Below are 14,428 nucleotides of genomic sequence, written 5' to 3'. Positions count from 1 at the left end.
GCTGGTTACGCTGCCTGGTCCTTGTGATAGACTGTGAAACATCAGCATTCTAAGCCTCTGTACACAAAGGAAGCTGAAGTGCAAATTGCATCTTCTCAGCGAACACCCGCGTGTTGCACACTTAAGTCCTTAACAATCTTTATTTAACGTCCTTTGATATTGCAGAAGGCATGATACTGGTATAAATTTTGTGTAAATAATCCTCTTTAATTTCATGGTACCCACTAAGGCAGTAGTTTCACTTAATTTCTCACTGATTGTTTCACATCTGTGCAGTCCTTTTGTGTACACAGCTTCCACTGTTAAGATATCTAAAGATCATTAGACCAGATACAACCTCTAATTTTGCATGGCTCTGGACTTACTTTGTCTTGTGATTTTTAATTTTCACTTGAAGAACAGTTACTAGCATGCACTTGCACCAGAAACTGTTAAAGACAGCTTTCTGTCTTATGGAAAGCCCTGGCAGAATTATAAACTGACTGTCAGAATTCCTGTACGTTCTCTGGCGTGCTTGCTGTTACGGGAAACTGGACTTGATTTTTGTCAGGATGTCCTAAAAATTTCAGGCTATGGTATGGACAGGTACCTAGTGAACTACTGACCCTCTCATGGAAAAGTTTTGGCTTCAGCATGAGGCAGACATAGCTTCAAACTGCCCACCATCGGCCCTACCTCTGCCCTCAGGATGTTCTGCTGTCATTCAGCAGCTAGTCACTTAGCTCTCCTCTCAAAGCATCTAGCAAAAGGCTTAAAAGATAAGCTGGATTTATCAGAATCATGGTGGTATTTTACTTGATTGTCTACCTACAGTGCACTACCATGAAGAAAAAAAAAAAAAGTTATGTGTATATCTCGAGCTCTAGGATGTTGGTACATGATCTCCTGATTTATCACTGCATGCATCATGATCCTTAAATGTGCATTAAAGGAAAAAATGTCTCTTTGAGGCCATATCTAACTAGGCTGATAAAAAAAAATAAATTTATGCCATCTTTCCTGATGGAAGGAGCTGTACATTAGTTTCTCAGCTGGTCTTGAACAGTTTTCTAAAAAGTGTGTAGTTGCCTGAATACTCACAAAAGATCATGATGATGCCAGCAGGGTAAGTCTCCTGTGAGCTCCTCTTTTGATGATAATTAGCTATCCGAGGAGGAGGAACAACAACAGGCACACATAAATGTTTACGTTTGTTTCATTCCATGTGGTACCATAGTAAAGGGATGCTGTGACTGCTGAGGTGGTGTCACACTGTGACACCTCTCTCAACTCTCTTTTTAAAGAGGACATCAGACTGTAGGTCACCTGCATCCAGAAAAGGGAAGTTTGGCATGTGCTTGCTTATGTGAGGAGTGCTCCAAAGAAAGAGCAAGCAGAAGCTGCAGCACATCAGCGCCATGAGACTTGCATACTCAAGCCCAAGAATGTTTAATGCCCTCCTTACTGTTTTCCTTAAACAGTGCTAATGTTGCAGGAAAAACCAAAGACTATTTATCACCAGCGCTAAGAGGAGAAACCAGCTTTTGAATGATCTAGACCAGCATGACAGTAGATTCATTTCCATGCTTTCAGTTAGCCTCTGTCTCCTGCGACCTGTAGGTCTAGCAGAAAAAAGGTCCCTATAACAGGAGTGGTCCAAGCCTGGTTTACTCTAAGTTTCTGAGAGAACAGTGTATAACTGTCTGCTAATGACAAATGGCTGAGATTGGCCTAAATAGCAGCATTTAGTTAACTGCTAAATAAACTAAGAACCTCTCCAGCTGCAGGAGGTAATTGAGGATAGGTAGGAGTGAGAAGTTGACAATGGAAAACTTTAGTGGGAATAGCTATCTTAGAACCACAGGAATTTAAAAAGCTTGGGTTTGGCTTTGGGGCTTTTGAGCCATCTGAAATGAAAGTTTCCCACCAAGTATTGCAGTTCTTGAAACCAGCTGGTGGGCTTATAACCATTCAATGAAAATGTTTTGAAGTGACAAACCTTACCTTAGGTGGAAAGCTAGAAGCTCTAAGGACTAAGAGACCATTGTTGCAGGCTCTCCTTTTAGCTAAAAGCAAGGTACATATAGCACAGCTAAGGCAAGTGCAATTGAGCAAACTGAGTGGGAGGAATATGCTTTGCTCTCTTTTCTGTCACATGTATGGCACCTGGGAGGACACAGGTCATAAGCACACCTGCCTGAATACTGTTAAAGTAAAACCACTGGAACTGTGCTGGTGCACGAGTAACTGAATGAACATATGAGCAGTCACTCAGAAAGGGAATTCTAGCACAGAAGAAAGAACAGTCACAAGCATTTGCTTACTGTATTTATATATTCTTTAAACTGCAGCTGGGTAAACCTGATAATTTCTTGTGATTTTTTTCATGCAGTGCAAGAGACAATCTGCTGGACTGCAGACTTAGAAATGGATTTACTTATACTCACCACATTGGAACACAGTGTGGTGCTATCTTGTGCCACACACTGACAGGGGTGACACTGAGTTAGGGAAACGTGCATAAATAAATGCTTTATTTCATTGTCATCCTCTGCTTGTTCTCAGTGTCATTACTCAAGCTGTCTTGCAGTGCAGCTAAAGACATGTGGCTGCCTGAATACAGCTGTGCCCATTTAGATTGTCTGACTGGCAGCATCCAGCAATATTTCCCAAAGCCAAGTGTAATACTGGTTACCATGAAAGAGTTTAGTCCCTGGACGTGCCAAGTTCAATAAGAACCAGTAAATAATCTGTGATGGACGAGGTCTATGCATATAGGACCTGCTGTTCCTTACTGCATTCCGTCTTCCTAATAACACTAATAAGCAAATAATGCTGAAGTATTTCTAATATTATCTATCTCCTCTCCTATATCCAGTCAGTCATTATCAAATAATTCCAAATATTAAAATACTATTTGTTATCTCATGTTAATCAGCTCAGAAGGCTGATGATTACCATCAATGCATATTTGGACAGTTAAAAAAAAAGGTACTAAGAATCCAAACTAACCTTGAGAAGTTCACACCAACATTCTTCAGGATCACGGTGGCCGCATAGGTGCAGCCTTCCTTTAGTACTCCAAGCATCACTCTGGATGGAATGAGATGGAAGCCACTAAGATGCTGTCTTGTTGCAAGAGAAGATGTTTTGACCTTTCCTGCGACAGGATCTTCTATCTTTGCAAACAGAATTGAAATATTAGACAACAGAGAAAGTTGGTGGCCATCAAAGTAGGTTCACACCTACTTAACCTACGTTTGATCTCTGTCCACTCATCCTCATGAATTAAAAGACACCTTAATTTGAGTGAGAACTAAAGGGCCACTTTGAATATTGTTCACAAATTCATACTGGTTTGAGTTTTCAGATATATTAAGCTATTGAGATGTCTCAGGGGGAATGGGGCAAGCTCTGCTCTTCCGGAAATCAGACTTTTCATGTGGGTGCTTGGTGCAGAACTATGCTTCTTTTTTGCATAAGAGTTTATCCTAGCAGTTGAGACAAAAGGTTCTTCTAGCATTGCCAGTAAACTTACTGAATACTGCTAAATTAAAACCACTGGAACTGTGCAACTGCTATTGTTTCAGTAAATAGATTCAAAATACTTTGTGGTAGTGCTCCAGAATGAGTATTTCCCGCAAAAGAGATGACTGAGAGGATATTAACATCAACAGAAAAGATGTTATATTACCTTTTTATTTGGTATGGAGTTTGGTTTTCTCCCTTGAAGGGATGATGGTAATCTCACTTTCTCTTTTCTTGGCTGTCCTGCAGCATTCAACAGCAGACTCTGAACTTTACGTTGAAAGGGTGTCTCTTGTGCTCTTGCATCTGCCCTGAGATCTACAGATTACACATAAATAACAGAGGAAATCTCCCTTCCTGCCAGTGTTGCATTCAGGTTTATTCAGAAACAGAGATGGGTGGATTTAAATTTCTATTGTAAATATTTTGTCAAAAGTTCTAAGAAGCTAGATATTAACCTGCTCCAAACTACATTCTGGAAGGCAGCTTTACCTGTTGTGCTGCTGGAACCTTCATTTTGTTTTGAATGTGCCCGCAGCAGAAGGCCAGGTGAAGGTGAGGAATCGCTCATGGTACTGAGACATTCAGATGCTAAAGGGAAAATAATGGAATGCTGTGATGAGTGTTTTTCATTATCATAATTTTCATAAACACATTAAAAAATATCACAAAGTCTTTGGCGTTTTAATTTAGACTACCTTGGAAAGCCGTCTACATAACCATGAGAGGCTAGATAAATTCTGCATGGGACATTTTGCTCCACTGGGCAACGGGGATCAAAAATGCTTATCTTGTGATTAGTCATTTCTTGTTCTCTAGCTAACAGAGCAATAAGCCATAAAGGTCTAATGGACAATCCAACACAGGTCTTCTGGAGACTGCAAAATGAGGAAATATGGGAAGTAGTGGGGATCTGATTGATAAAGATTTCCTGATATGGTTCTTTGCTGTGTGTGACTTAATCTCACTATGTGATTTCAGTAACTTGTCAGGGCTGCTTTGTATGCCTCTCAGTGCTGTAAAGCCCAAACTTAAGATGATTGTTCACTCTTTGACTGCTTCCCATCATCCAGTCACTGCTTTCCTCCTATATACTCCTATATCCTCCAAACTATCCTTAGCCTGCAGGTTTCCTGTTCCTTCTTGGTTTTGCCCCAGTCTCCAAGCTGCTGCTCTTACCATTGAATTTCAGAATTCTGTCTCCCAATTTTTTTCCTACAGTCATACTAATCTTTTTCTAAACTTGCCCTCCTCAGAACTTGCTCACTCATCCCTAACTATTGTTTATTTTATTTAAGATTTTATTCAGCATTTTGCATCCATCCATCCCTCACTCATAGCACAACTCTTCAGCTTTGCATCCAAAGCCTACAGTGCTTCCACATTCAGTGATGTCTGCAAAGGCTCCTTTAATGCACTAAATACAGAAGTCTCACAGACCACATTTATATTAGTGGATTAAACAGGAATATTCCCAGATACTGGAAGATGATAATCTCTACTGTTAAACTGTTCGAACACTGGCTTGATATTGACTGTGCCACCTAGCAGTCTCCCCAAAGACACTCTAAGGTACACAAGTTTTGGCCAGGGAAAAGGCCATCTTGTTTTAGGAGACTGAATTTACACAGCCTATTCCATACTGGTGGATCTCAATGTCAGGGAATGTTGCTGGGTCAAAGTTTCAGGTATCAGAATAGATATAGCCATGGTGGTCCAAGTAATTCATGTGTCAAAATGACTGGGAATACATGGGGTTAGATAATGTAAACTTAAATCTAACTGTAATAAGAAATGAATCAACTGGATAAAACAATGAAGAAGATACTAAAATGTTACCAGACAGTAGAGCTCAAATTACCTCTCCTGGGTTTTTTTATAATCTCTAGAGGGAAATTCCCACTTTCTTTTTTTTTAACTGGAGGAAGTTCCATAGACAGTGCTTCCACATCAGGAAACTAGAGAAAAGAAAGAAAGAGGGCTTAGGTCTCCCAAACACTTAGAAAAAAAAAAAAAGGGCAAAGAAAACAAGCAGAACCAAAGTTGTAACTATATAAAAAAAAGATGTACATAAGTATACCAAAGTACATTTCAGAATATGCTTTATTCACTTAAAAGCTTTTATCAGGTGAGACTACAACAGGAAAGTTCCCAAGGCTGCCTTTAACCCAGGAAAGTTAGTCTTACTAACTCCCTCTCTAGTTAGCAGAGAGAGGCTTTTCAGGTGGAAGTGAAAAGACCTGAGGGTCAGCTTCTGCTCTGAATCAGACTCTCTCCAGAGTTTGTACTCAATAAACATAAACCGTCTCAAATATATGTTTCCTTTGACAAGGGTGTGTAATTCCCAGTATTAATTCTTCCATGACTGTCCTCTGTAATGGTTTCTTGAGATAAATTAAGGCTGAGAAGTAAGGCCACAACTGTCTTTGTGGGACTATGACAGAAACTACCTGGCCTGACACAAACTCGTTGAGTTTTCAGCTACATTACCTTTTTTTGGAAAAACTCCTTGCTGAATTCTGATTCAAAATATGGAGGAATTATTTTGTTTCTTATTGCCATGAAGGTCTTCTTTCCTTCTTCAAGTTCTTTCCTAAGAAATGTTTAACATTGTTGGTAAGGAAAAGAAAGAAAAAAGCATTGTAACTGAGTCCATCCAGTTTTTCAGTACTATGTCTGAAACATTGAGGGATGGAAAGGATAAAGGCAAGTGGCTTTTTTTTTTTTTTTTTCCCCCAGTTAATCACATTGAGTGATATTCTTTTAAGTGGCAATTTTCTCACTGATAGATCAAGAATGGGCTGGTCTGCCATGCAGAGAAAATGTCCTCCTCAGGGACTGATTTATGGAGGAGCTGATCAAAATGGATATGGACTGTTAGTTGGCTTCCAGGAAGAGGTCTCCTCCTCAAAACATGCTCCAGTTTTCTAAATCTTGTGGGACATGTCTGAGACTGCCAATAGTGTCTTTCCAACATTCCAACAAACATTTAAATCTAAGATTTGGTATTTCAGATGCATTGCTAAAATTTATAATATAAAATTAATCTAAAATTTCCTTATTTTATCACAGAAAAACTTGACGGCTCTCCAGACACAGAAAAAGCTGTCCAAACTTCTAAAGATAAGATTCACCAGAGTAAAGATCAGTTACGTTTTCAGCTTGATTTGGTCCAGTTTTACACTACTATCATTTCACTGGCTTGCAGGGTCTAATATCAGCGATGAAATTATCACTCAATCATATTGAGAAGTGGGGAGGGAGAGACCCTTCAACAATCAAGTGCAGAAGCAGCGGACGTGGTAGGCAAGCAAAGGGCCTGGGGTAATGTGAACAGAAGGGACATCACAATCAACTAAACAGGACTGAAGTGGGATCACACCAAGCATATATGCATGTAAATAAGGAAATGCCTACAAGATGGCATTATGAGGAGAGCTTTCAGACCCTTTCTGGGCAATTAGCACCTCTCTGAAACGCCTGTACGCTACTGCATGCAGCACAGGTAACAAACAGGAGGAATTAGAAGTCTACGTGCACTCATAGAGCGATGGCCTCATTAGGATCACAGAGAAGCAGTAGGATAGCTCACAGGACTGGAGTGCTGTGACAGACGGATAGAGGCTCTTTAGGAAGGGCAGGCCAAGGATGCAAGGAGGGGAAGTTGCCCTGTATGTAAGAGAGCAGCTGGAAAGCATGGAGCTCTGCCTGGGGATGAGTGACAACCCAGTTGAGAGCTTATAGGTTAGGATTAGCGGGCAGATGAACATGGATGACGTTGTTGTAGGTGTCTGCTACAGACCAGCTGATCAGGAAGAACAAGGAGATGCAGCTTTCTTCAGACAACTGGAAGAAGCCTCATGTTCATAATACTCCCCCCTCATGGGGGACTTAAGCCACCCTGTCCACTGCTGGAAAGCAGCTCCGCAGAAGACTCGGGAGTCTTGGTGGACACCAAATTGAACGTGAACCAACAGTGCACCCTTGCGGCTAAGACTAGCAGAATCCCGGGCTGCACGAGAAGTGGCAGCAGGTCGAAGGAGGCAGGGAGGTGAACCTTCCCCTCTGCTCAGCACTAGTAAAAGCACACACAGAGTACTGTGTCTGGTTCTGGGTTCCTTGATACACTGAAACATACAGACTTAGAGAAGTGAGTCCAGAGAAGGGACACAAAGATGATTAAGGGCTTGGACGATCTTTCATACAAGGAGAGGCTAAGCTGGGACTGTTTTGCCTTGAGAAGTTTTGAAGCACCACCATGTGATAGACAGGTCTAGGGTTCTATCTGAAAAATCAGCTGATATTTGTGGAATACTTGAATCTTAACCTAAAGCATCAGCATTTGAAAATATTATTATAAATTATTTTCCATGCTGGTGGCAGAACCAGAAAACAGAACACAAGAATTCTGGCTTCGTCTTGTTTTGAATAGCATAAGTTAACAGCAGCACTACTAGGTTTTGAAAAAAAATGAGAAAATATCCATTCAGCATTTCTGTTGCAGAGGACACCCCATTATTTGCTAGCAAACCAAAGACCATTATCCAAGACCTGGTGAAATCAGTCACAGTCTTTTCAAAAGCAGACTTAAGTTGGCTCATAAAATAAGTAACTTTTTGTCCTATTAATACTGTTACCTGTGCTCTTCTAGTCTGCTCTGCCACTTGGACACTGGTGTTACTCCTTCTAGGCTGAATATCAGGAAAGAAAAAAAAGTAGTGAAAATGAGAAAACTAGCATAATGTTCTATAAGCACAAAAATATTTACAAGATAACCTTGGAAAGAAAATGCTTTTTATAAGAGTATGTTAACATCTCAGGTCACTTCTGACTTGGACTTGTATGGCTTGCACAATGTTGTTTGCTCATATCTGCATTTTTATGATATTATTCAATCGAAGAAACCCTCAAAATCCTTTTTGAACAAACTTTAAAGTATTTTTGAGATAAAGAAAGAGAGGCACATAGGAAAAGCTAGTAAAACATTGTGACATGTATCTAGAGATCTAGGTCCCAACCCTTAATGACAGTTAGTAAAGTACATTGCCTTGCCTCTGTGTTTGGTTCCATCCTTTGTGTTATTTACATTTCCATCAGTTCTTACTGGTCTGTCCTACCTGAACCTCTCCTGTTGGTCCTCTCTTTGGGTAGTGATTTTCTTCTCTGTGTGATACTGGTGATGAGAAGCCACTGCCTGTTCATACAACTCAGTTATGTGAGCTGTAAGGTAAGGAAGATTATTGAATGTGTATGTTCTGCTACGCATTGCTAAGTGTAATGAATAATAAAGAAGGATATATTTTTAATGCATCTTTCTGTTGTGTGATGAAAACCTATAGATTCTTTATTGGTGTGAAGGAAGAGGAGAGGAGGAGAGAGGTTCATTCCAAAATCAAGTTCAGAACATTAACAGGTAAGAAATTAATTCAATTCAAGGTAGAAAGAACCAGAAGCAGATTACATTTATACCCCTACCCAGTATTTCTGAAATATCTTTATGTGCTTCAAGATACAAATCAAATACCTGTGAATAGAAAAAGTTGCTGATACTCAGCCACTTTTTGACTGGGGAGCAAAATTCCATGTCTCTATTTCCAGCTGAAGAAAACAATGTGGGCTTTCGGCGACCTTTATTAATTTCAGCTCACTTAGCTTGTGGCTGTGAAGGAGCCATAATCAACATCCTCAGGGAAGGAATTAGTAGATTATTATGTATAATGGAGAAAAGCCAGTCTTTCCACATTTAAGATTGTGATCAACTTCAGGGCTTTACTAAAGAGTTTCACTCTCTTCTGACATCTTCTATAAAATATGTTGCTTACTTCATGCCTTATACCTAAACTGTGAGTCCAAAGACAAAACTTACGAGACTTGAGTACTTGAGAGATATGATCCTATTTGATTATGACAACATCTCTTAGTGTTTCAGGAATTATATAACTGCAAACTTCAAAACTAGGGGAGTTTTTTTCTGTCAGCTTTTTCACCATAAAATATATTTTAATTTTCTCACTTTTTCTAGTTTTGCCTCTTTAAAGAGCTTCTTCTTCAGTAATAATGGTATGCTAAAAGTACGCCTCTATTTTAATTATGTTTTTTTTAAATCAGGAAACTGTGTAGCAAGCATTTCTTGCAGTAGTTTCTGTTTACATTGCATAGTGTGCTTTTTTTAAACAGACATACTCTTGAGAAGGTAGAAAGGGCAGAAAAATACAGGATTTAATATTATGTATTTTTCTGTGGGAAAGGCTTATAGGTTTTTAAAAGAAACAAACATTTAAATTTTCATTTCTACCTATTGATAACATTAATAAATGTTAACAAGTATCTCATGAAAACTTTAACAGAAATTCACACAGGAAAACTAGTATACTGTTCCACCTTTACCCTCAGGCAAGGCTGATGTAACCAAAACAGACGATCATCTGAGATCAGATTTTTCAATTGTAATAAACAACCACTTATCCAGTTGCTTTGAAAACTTGGCTGAAATGTTGATACTTGTATAAAACTGACTGAGTGGTGTCATAGTTCTTATACGTGAAAAAACTTTTCATGTGTGGGTCAAAACGATAAATGCACATGCCTAAATACAAGGAATGGTTTTCAGAGAGAGTCAATCATTGATTCTAACAAGTTCTAATTACCTGTGAAAATTATACTCAGAATAGAAGAGACAAAGCATGCACATAGCACACAGATGAATTCACCTTTATGTTCCTTCTTCAAAAATAATACTATTTTATAATTTACTATGGTATTTTACAATTTTAAAAGATAGATATTAAGTTTTTATTACCTCTAGCACTGACATCTTCAGATGGCTTCTCCCAGCTAGGGAAGGACTGCAATGAAGGAGGAATAACTGTGACCATGTTAGAAACAGATGTTACAACAACAGCATCCCGTTCAAAGCATTTCTATCTTAAACAAGTGTTATCTTGTTATTTGAGAATATGACTACAAGACTGGAGGTATTTCAGCGTGTTAGAAAACATGAGCTGTGAAAAAAGGAAATGAAGTACAATTTCCCTGGTCTAAACAGGTATTTGTTTCCTTCTTGATGACCTACTTTACAGATGACTTTGTATTTTATGTGGTTGCTGTTTATTAAATCAACTAAGCCAGTTCATAATCAAACTCAAATCCTTCTGTAAAGGATTTGAACCAGATCTAAAACTTATGGCCACAATAAGAAGTCAAATAGAAAATGTGTTCAGGAATTTGTAGGCTTCGTTACCGAGGAGCTCTCTTATGGTTGGTTTACAGTGAAGTGTTTGAGGGATAAGAGACTCTAAACTAAGCTGTTTCCTTTATTATTCTGCTGTCCCTGAAGCAGTTAACTGGAAACCAGAGTTCCTGTGACCAGGCAGTCTAGGTTATAAAAGAACTGGGGAATGGTGGAGACTTGTGACACTGATTCCCGGGTCACAGCAGGTCCACAGTGAGACTCTGCTGCTCAGAAAAAGGTTGTCCAATATTAAATCTGTGCCCGGAAACATGCTCATGGTAGCTGTGACAACGAACTGTAGTCACTAGACATGTTCATTGGAACAGAGTAGCATTTGAGATTCAGCACCTGGCTCTCATCAAAGCAAATAGATATCTGCCTAGAGGATACAGCCAGATGGAGTTACTGATAGATCACTTCTCTGTGTTCCTACTCCCAGAAAGGTTGTGAGTTCCTCCCTGTTTCTTTGCTAGATACTTTTTTCTCTACTGTCTTTTAAAAACTTCTATGTCAGTTGAAAGTACTGAGCAAAAATATATACAGAAGCTTGTAATACAAAAAAAATAGGCATCAGTTTCAGCAAATGAAAATGCTAACTTGGCTGAAAGGCTCAGAGAGAAATTCTAGAATTACATGGGGTTTTCTTAAGCTTGTAAAGAAAAATAAAAATAAAGTTTTAGATCTAACCATAAAGCTGGGAAAAGCAAATTAACAGCACTTAAAACTGGAAAGATCTCATGCCTAATGTTTTTGCAGGTTCAAACAAGGTTTAAAAGGTAGACTCTGAGGCTAAGATGATGTATGTTTGCTAGAATACACTCATTTTCAAAAGGCAGATAGATCATCTGGTAGTGAATATTTAAATTAACATGTCTAGACCTCATTTTTCAAACACCAGATTTTTAAAATTCAGTATGTTGGAAAAAATCTAGCATGTGAATTTACTTTATGCAAGGTACCAAATTAAAGGTAGTTGTAGGGAACAAATTATTTAAATAACTGTATTAGAGCAAACTGATCACTCTTTACACAAGATGTAAGCATTGTTTCTCTCATTCATCCTAACTTATTCCACTCACTTTTGCTGCTTGAACTTTTCTAATTTTTTTATCACTCATCTCCCACTAACCTCACTGTTTCCTGACTGCTACCCCAAGTCCCTCTTTCCCTATTTTCCCCACCTTTCCCATTCCCTCTTCCCCTCCCTCTTATTTTCATGCTCTAATTAGCTCTGCAAATTAGCACAGCACATTTTCCAAAAATATGAGTGCTGTTCAGCAGTCATAACAATATTCCTCCAGATTGTTTTTGGATTATCCCAAAAGCAGGGTTTAAACTTTCACTATGGAGGTGGCTGTGATTGAAATAGAAGTCTCCCAGCTGCAATGACAACAGGCTGGAAACATTCTCATCCTAGTGCTGGGGGATATACACATTTCAGTAACTTTGGCCTGTGTGTTTGGAAATGTATCATTATGAAGAGCCAACACACTCTTCAGCTGTTTTCAGCATTGCTTCCCCAAAACGGCAGTAGCGCCATTCAGTAGCCCAGCTCTGCTTTACCACTGAACTACAGCAGAGCTGTCGCTCTGCTATCCAAACATCTGCTATTTTATTAATGGGTAATGATGTGTTTTAAGGCTGACGCTTCCAATGCAATACAATGATTTTGTTGGAAAAAATAGTTAAAAATTCTATTTTTCTCACCGTAACCAGTTCAAGGAGACTTGCAGCATTCTCCTTTTCCTCTTCTGTTCTTGGTTCTTTTACATTCATCTCTTCCAGCTCATGTTCCCGCTTTAAAATGTTGTCTATGTATTCCTAGTGGAACAATGAAAAAAAACAAGAAAGATGCAGATGTCTTCTTTGCAGAAGTAGACTTAAGGGGCACATTTATAGAGAAAAGAGTTTGTAGAAGTAATGGAGGTATATGCTTCTTCTCAGTGTCATAAAGGCCCCTTCTGTGAATCTGTGTGAAGCGGTTATATAGATATCTAAAGGTTTGCATGGAGAAACAGTTTCTAAAAAACCCAACAGGTCAAAGAGAGGAGTACCTGCTGAAAAGCAGGTGAAAGCTTACCAAGGACTAATCAACTCTGAACACTAATATGGCTATTGAAGCTGCATTAACTAATATACCTAAGGAAACCAAGAGTCTGCTGAATCTCTACCAGGCCACTGGCACACATGAGTATCCACAACGGACTGTGTGATTCGGACCACATCCACCAGCTATCTAGACACCCTTGGTGTGTCAGTGTGAGCCCCGGCTTCCGAGTAGTCAGGTAGGTTTGGTCTCCCAGCTGTTGCAGCAGCCAGGCAAGTATGAGTCAGCATGCAAATATCTGAGTAAACTATGTGAGGGAATAAAGGAATGTGTTGAGTAGATAGCTGTTTTTACTACTAATAAATTATATTATATTAAGATCAGCTTAATGAATAAAAGGTGTTCAAACAAACACTGTGATCTGTATCTTCCTCCTGTTTGATGTCCTATTAGGGAAAAGGAAATTTACAACATCATAATTGAAAAATTAGGTTCAGAAAAAAATCTGAAGCTCTATTTTTAGACAGACGTTTACTTTGCCAGAATCACACTGAATGCTGCAGAAAAGAACACTTTTCTTTGCCCACACTACTTTATGCTTTAGAAGATCAGTTCGATGGAAAAAAAGGGTCCTTACAGAAGGCTGTCCTAACAAACGACTCTGCTAGAAAGCTACATGCAGTAATAAGCTTTATGAATAGACAAGGTTTCCAGAAGCAATCTGTTCTCAGTTCCAGTTCTTTTTCATTCATTCGTACCTCTTAAAACCTAAAGGAGATGGAGAAAGGAAGAATACCTTTTTCTTTATATCTTGATTTAGTTCTGACAAAGTGAATATTTGGCTAAAGATTTAAGACACTTCTTTCTGGAAAAATCAATGAATTAAATATTGATACATGAGTAGTGAGAATATATTTCCATTGCAGAGTAATGCAATTATTAAAAATATGTCTCCTGAGTGCCAATAATTGCAATTCTTCTTTCCCAATGTGACAAACAGCGTTCTTCTTTCTCTAAAAGCTAATAACAGATCTGGTCAATAGAGAGACTTAACTTGGGATTTTGGTGTGGAACTTTTAAAGCCTTTGAAAGATCAGTATCCAAATTAAATAAATTTTTTTCTATATTTGTAGTTTGTAAAAGGGAAAAAAATGATTCTGATAGACTGGCATGTTCCAAGCATGCCTAGGCCGAACAGCTGTCAATGTTTTTCTATCGCAAGCACGACTTCTTTGAAATGTAATGTGAAAAAAAAAAAAAATATTCTAACTGGCTACAACATGCTACTCCCTTCTCAAATTTCACATGCTATTAACTTTCAAATTCAGTATGCAATGTCATAATCAAAATATGTTAAATGAATAAATTATAGAACACATATATTTTGTTATTCTCTAATTGGTAAGTAACAATGAGTTTTTAACTCTAAAATTTCTTCTAAGAGAATCTTCACAATGTGAATTAAATAAATAAATGTTTTCTACCAAAACTGAGAACTATGAAGCTGCTGACAAGGATCAAGTGCAGAACTTTCAGATTCCATCTCAGAACACTTGCATGTGAGGTATAGCTTGCACCGTGTTATGAACCAGTCACTAATGAGGGATGGACATGCACTTTATCAGAAGGCAACATAGCTATTT

General features: G+C 38.6%; 1 protein-coding gene across 1 annotated transcript in view; it reads right to left on the bottom strand.

Annotated features, from left to right (window-relative positions):
• The window catches only part of SPAG17 (sperm associated antigen 17), a 111,028-nt gene that overhangs the window by 4,687 nt on the left and 91,913 nt on the right, over window positions 1-14,428 (bottom strand). The window contains exons 36-44 of the mRNA XM_086768109.1: window positions 12,446-12,559; window positions 10,307-10,352; window positions 8,625-8,727; window positions 8,145-8,198; window positions 5,998-6,100; window positions 5,369-5,465; window positions 4,000-4,098; window positions 3,674-3,825; window positions 2,992-3,158 (exon numbers count right to left, since the gene is read on the bottom strand). Of these exons, the coding sequence (XP_086624235.1) occupies window positions 2,992-3,158; window positions 3,674-3,825; window positions 4,000-4,098; window positions 5,369-5,465; window positions 5,998-6,100; window positions 8,145-8,198; window positions 8,625-8,727; window positions 10,307-10,352; window positions 12,446-12,559 (935 nt within the window). The remainder of the gene's footprint in view (window positions 1-2,991; window positions 3,159-3,673; window positions 3,826-3,999; window positions 4,099-5,368; window positions 5,466-5,997; window positions 6,101-8,144; window positions 8,199-8,624; window positions 8,728-10,306; window positions 10,353-12,445; window positions 12,560-14,428) is intronic.

Source organism: Chlamydotis macqueenii, chromosome 1 (genome assembly GCF_036417535.1).
Source record: "Chlamydotis macqueenii isolate bChlMac1 chromosome 1, bChlMac1.mat, whole genome shotgun sequence".
In the NCBI taxonomy this organism is placed as follows: domain Eukaryota; kingdom Metazoa; phylum Chordata; class Aves; order Otidiformes; family Otididae; genus Chlamydotis; species Chlamydotis macqueenii.
This window is presented reverse-complemented; position numbering and strand designations above follow the sequence as displayed.